Source organism: Solanum lycopersicum, chromosome 4 (assembly GCF_036512215.1).
Source record: "Solanum lycopersicum chromosome 4, SLM_r2.1".
NCBI classification, from domain to species: domain Eukaryota; kingdom Viridiplantae; phylum Streptophyta; class Magnoliopsida; order Solanales; family Solanaceae; genus Solanum; species Solanum lycopersicum.
In genome coordinates this window covers 46250772-46255349 of record NC_090803.1, presented here as the reverse complement: position 1 = coordinate 46255349, position 4578 = coordinate 46250772, and the positions used below count along the sequence as shown (strand labels likewise).

The 4578-nt window shown below is 40.0% G+C and overlaps 1 protein-coding gene across 1 annotated transcript; it reads right to left on the bottom strand.

Annotated features, from left to right (window-relative positions):
* Positions 1-640: 640 nt before the first annotated feature.
* LOC138348136 (uncharacterized) lies at positions 641-1642 on the bottom strand. Its single transcript, XM_069296745.1, has 2 exons — positions 1297-1642; positions 641-1197 (listed from the first exon to the last, which is right to left on the bottom strand). Exons 1-2 carry the CDS (start codon positions 1640-1642, stop codon positions 641-643), a joined length of 903 nt encoding a protein of 300 aa, XP_069152846.1.
* Between the last annotated feature and the right edge of the window lie 2936 nt (positions 1643-4578).

Here is a 4578-nt window from a genome sequence, read left to right as displayed (position 1 = left end):
ACTGTCATTCCCCTCTTTTTGGGCACACACTGAACAGGGCATACCCAACTTCTATCTACAATAGGATTTAGGACTCCAACATCCAACCACTTAATGATCTCCTTCTTCACTACCTCTTGTATAGGTGGATTCAACCGTCTCCGGTTCTCAATACTTGGCTTGTGATCGGGCATGAGTTGGATTTTGTATGATCAAATACCGAGAGGGATCCCAATAATGTCCTCAATAGTCCAACCAATAGCTCGTTCGAACCTCTAAAACCCTTCTACCAAACACTCTACTTGTTGAACATTCAAATTCAATGCAATGATTACAAACAAAGTGTCATCTCTCCCCAAAAATACGTACCTCAGATGAGGTGGTAGAGCCTTAAGCTCTAATTTTAGAGCCTCCTCAATAGATGGTATCGCGGGTGGACACTCGCGATGCTTTATATCTAACTCCAATTTCTTTGGTTTTGACCGAAATTCACCTCGTTCAAGTGCTGCAACCAAAGACCCACTTTCAATACCATCACTCTCAAAATTCATGATCACTGCCACTAGTGCCTCAACACCAAGACACTCTTCGATTTGTACCTCAGACGTACTCTCAACCCTAAAGGATATAGCAGATACCGTTTGGATCTCACCTTTTTGCTTCATGGACCAACAAATGTTAAAAGGTTCTTCATTTTGTTCAACCTAAACTTCATCTGCCCTTTTTCTATATCAACCAAGGCATGACCAGTAACAAGGAATGGCCTCTCAAGAATAATAGGCATCTCAAAATCCACCTCACAGTCAAAAATCACATAATTGACCAAAAATATAAATGACTCCACCTTCACGAGCACATCATGGAGTATCCTAATAGGAATCTTCACTGTTTGATCGGCCATCAGTAATCGCATTGCACTGGGCTTTGGGTCACCCAAACCTAATTTCTTATAAATAGAGAGAGGCATGAAATTTATGCTTGCACCAAGATCACATAGTGCTTTAGCAAAGTGTAACAAACCGATGGTACATGGAATAGTGAAAGCGCCTGGATCTTCTTTCTTCTGCACAAAGGACCTTGTAGCAATGGCACTACAATGCTGCATTCGGTCATCATTCTCAAAACTTACCGATCTCTTCATTGTAACCATATCTTTCATAAACTTGGCATACCAGGGCATTTTCTCTAAAGCTTCTACCAAAGGGACATTGATGGAAGCTATTTCAACATAGTGATAAAACACCGGTATTTACCATCCTCAGTCTTCTTCACCAATCTCTGAGGGAATGGTGGTGGTGGTCTAGGATTGGGGATCACTTTTTCGGGTAACTCTGCTTATTTCACCACTTTGTCTACCAAATTCCCCACAAGTTTCCACTACCTCTTCATCTTTACTCATATCATCTTCTACCACAGACGGCATAGGTGGATCAATAGATTGCTTACCTCCATGAGTAGTGATTGTCATGCAATCTCCATCATTTTTAGGATTGCTAGGTAGAGTGCTCGTTTGTCGTGGGTTCACAATAGTAGACAATTGGGTCATTTGTAACTCAAGATGCTTGATTGAAACTGCATTTGCATCCACCTTTTGCCCGATATTAGCCAAATCACCTCTCAATTCCTTGGCGTTCTTATCACTAGCATCAAACCTCCTCTTCATCTTCTACAACATATCTTCAACTCGCGCCAAATTACCTTTACCATCCCTAGGAGCAACTTCCTAATTTTGAGGCGGAACATAGGGTCCACTTTGATCATTTTCATTACCGTAATGACCTTCTCTTTTGTAAGTCTCATAGTTTCGACCTTTATTTCCTTGACCTTAGCGCCAATTATCCTTATTGGAGCCTTGGGCATTTCGGTCGGAAACCCCATGTATGATCATTCATTCCATAAGAATCATCTTCATAATAGTATTCATCCGCTGGAGGTGGTGGTTTAGTAAAGTAACTCACCGCATTTACTTTCTCTGCACCTCTAGTGACATGTTTCAATACAAACCCAAGCTCAGTTCTCATTTGAGACATCTCTCCACCAATCTCATCTGTGGCCGGATTATGTGTAACTTGCACTACAAAGATGTTTCTCCTAGTGTCTGACTTCCTAGTACTCTAAGCCTTATTGTTGAGATTTTCTCCAATTTCTCTGTGATCTCTACATATGTACACTCACCATAAGTACCACCGGCAATAGTATCAAGCACCTCCTTATTATTATCATCTTGCCCCCCGGTAGAAGTACTCTTTCAATGACTCATCATCAATGCGGTGGTGTGGGACAATTCTCACGTAAGCAGCAAATATGTCTTAAGAGCTTCTCACCGACTCCCCGGTAGTGCTACAAAGTTGTTCACTCTATCTTTGTGGTTGAGCTTTTTGGAAACCGGGTAGTACCGTGCTAGGAACACATCCCTCAATTTATCCCACGTATAGATAGAATTATAGGGTAACACAGTAAACCATATTGCGGCCTCTCCCTTCTGTAAAAGAGGAAACACTCTCAACCCGATGACGTTCATATCCAAGTCTGGCCTCCCAACACAACTCTTGCACACAGACCTCAGTTTGGCGATGTGATCATGTGGATCCTCATATGGTAGCTTTGAAAACAAACCTCTTACGGTGATCATCTGCATCAAGCTACTAGCTACCATGAATGTGTGACCCTGTGGTAAATTAGGTAAGATAAGAGTCCCATAAGAATAAGTGATGTTAATGTTGCCCCTATAGGACTCTTGCGGGTGTGGGATGGGAGGATGCATCCTCAAAGCATCATCAGCCAGATTTTCCGCAACCACTTGATTATGAGCATCAATCGGTGGTGGGGGCTGGCGATTCATATAATCTCCTAGATTAGCTGGGTTCTGCGGATTATTCATTCTTTGAAGGGTGCGGTTCAGTTCAGGATTGAATGGAAGTATTGGTTCTCCTCGGCTCCGTGTGCTTGACATAAAATAGAGTTAGACCTGAAAGAAACAAAAACAAAAGAAAACATATCATCACAAAATTGTTGACTAAAATTCAGTAATGTTATTAATGTTATTCTAAAAGCCATTTTCCCCGGCAACGGATCCAAAATTTGATACGCTCAAATTACACTTCCCTAAAGAAGTATAAGCGGTTGTATCAAGTAAAGAATCCAATTATTAGGTTGGGGTCGATCCCATGAGGAAAATGGTTTAAACTTAACTTCAATGTAGAATTACTTCTATTTAGTCAAGTCCTTTCCGAAAATGAGTAATTAAAAGGGGGGTATTGTGAATCAAAAGTCTTTTAATGTTGCTAAATCAAACAGGTAATAGGAGTAAATCTTTAAAGTTTATCAAGTTATAAGAGAAACTAGCGTGTAATAGTTCCCCGTAGGTTCATACTGTCATAATCCTACCTATAACAATTCTTCCTTAGTGTTTTTCATGTAAAATATTAATATTTGGTCCGGCATTTAGAGAACTTCACCTTGTACCTTGGTCCGGCTACGTGTGTCTAAGTTACTAACGCTTACCTTTACTTCATATTAAGCATCGTATTTGATGTATAGCTTATTATTGTTACTTCGCACCAATCGAGACTAGCCTATTAGACAGTATACTACTAAATCTATGTTGATAATTCTTTTCCTATTAACCACCTCCTTGGTCCGACAAGTAGCAATAAGGCGAGTTCTAATGCGTGAGCTCGTTAAAAAGACTTTTAAGCGAAAGAATTATCAATACGTGCAATAACCTATATGAGAATTGTTATTAAGCTAGGTTTGCCTTGTTAATCCCCCATGTTTCCCATAACACTAGTTGTGGATTTAGTTATCATGCATAGAAGAACATAATTCATGGTTGATAAACAATAAATCATGAACTTACTTTGACAAATTCGAAGAAAATGCAGAAATTCAACTTGAAATCACAAAAATCACTTGAAAACCAAATCCAAAAATTTTAATAATGCCAAAGTTGCAAAAACAAATCTCCAAGAACAAAACTAAGAAAGTAGTAATACAATGCAACCCCAAAAATGAGGTTTTACACCCTATTTATAAAAATATTGTCCAAAATTAAAAGGAATTCTAATAAGGAAAGTTGTCCAATAAACACGGCTTCAATCGACAACCCTCATAGATGGTCCATTGATCAAATGACGGACCATCGGCTGCCTGCGTAAGTCCACACTAAGCATATTTTTTAGCTTTCAACTTGCATATTCTCTTATCCAATCGACGGACCAACAGCATGGTTCGTCGATTCACCTACGGTCCGTCGATGTTTCTTCTCGTTCCATACTTAGCTTTCTTCAACATCGAGACTGGGACTTTCTCTGATCTGATCGATGATTCAATCGATGAACCGTCTATCCTTCTGTAATCCACACCTGGTCAAAATTCTCCGAGTTGCTTCCAAATGCCTGAACCTTCTATCGACGGTCACTATCTACGGTCCATCGATGGGACGAGGGGTCGTCGATGGCCGTCGTGGGTCACCTCTGCACTAAATCTCCAAGGCCTTTTGTGTTTTGGTTTTGAACACCTTTTCTACAAAACAAAGATAAAAACATATTAAAATTACTACAAAAGGCTCTAGACACACACCAATCTTAAGAAAAAAGC

Excerpts from the sequence above, each read along its gene's own strand:
- LOC138348136 (XM_069296745.1), bottom strand. The coding sequence starts at position 1,642 with ATGAAGAGGAGGTTTGATGCTAGTGATAAGAACGCCAAGGAATTGAGA. Across the intron at positions 1,198-1,296 it reads AAGCAGAGTTACCCGAAAAA|CTTCCATCAATGTCCCTTTG; the intron begins GTGATCCCCAAT and ends ATGTTGAAATAG.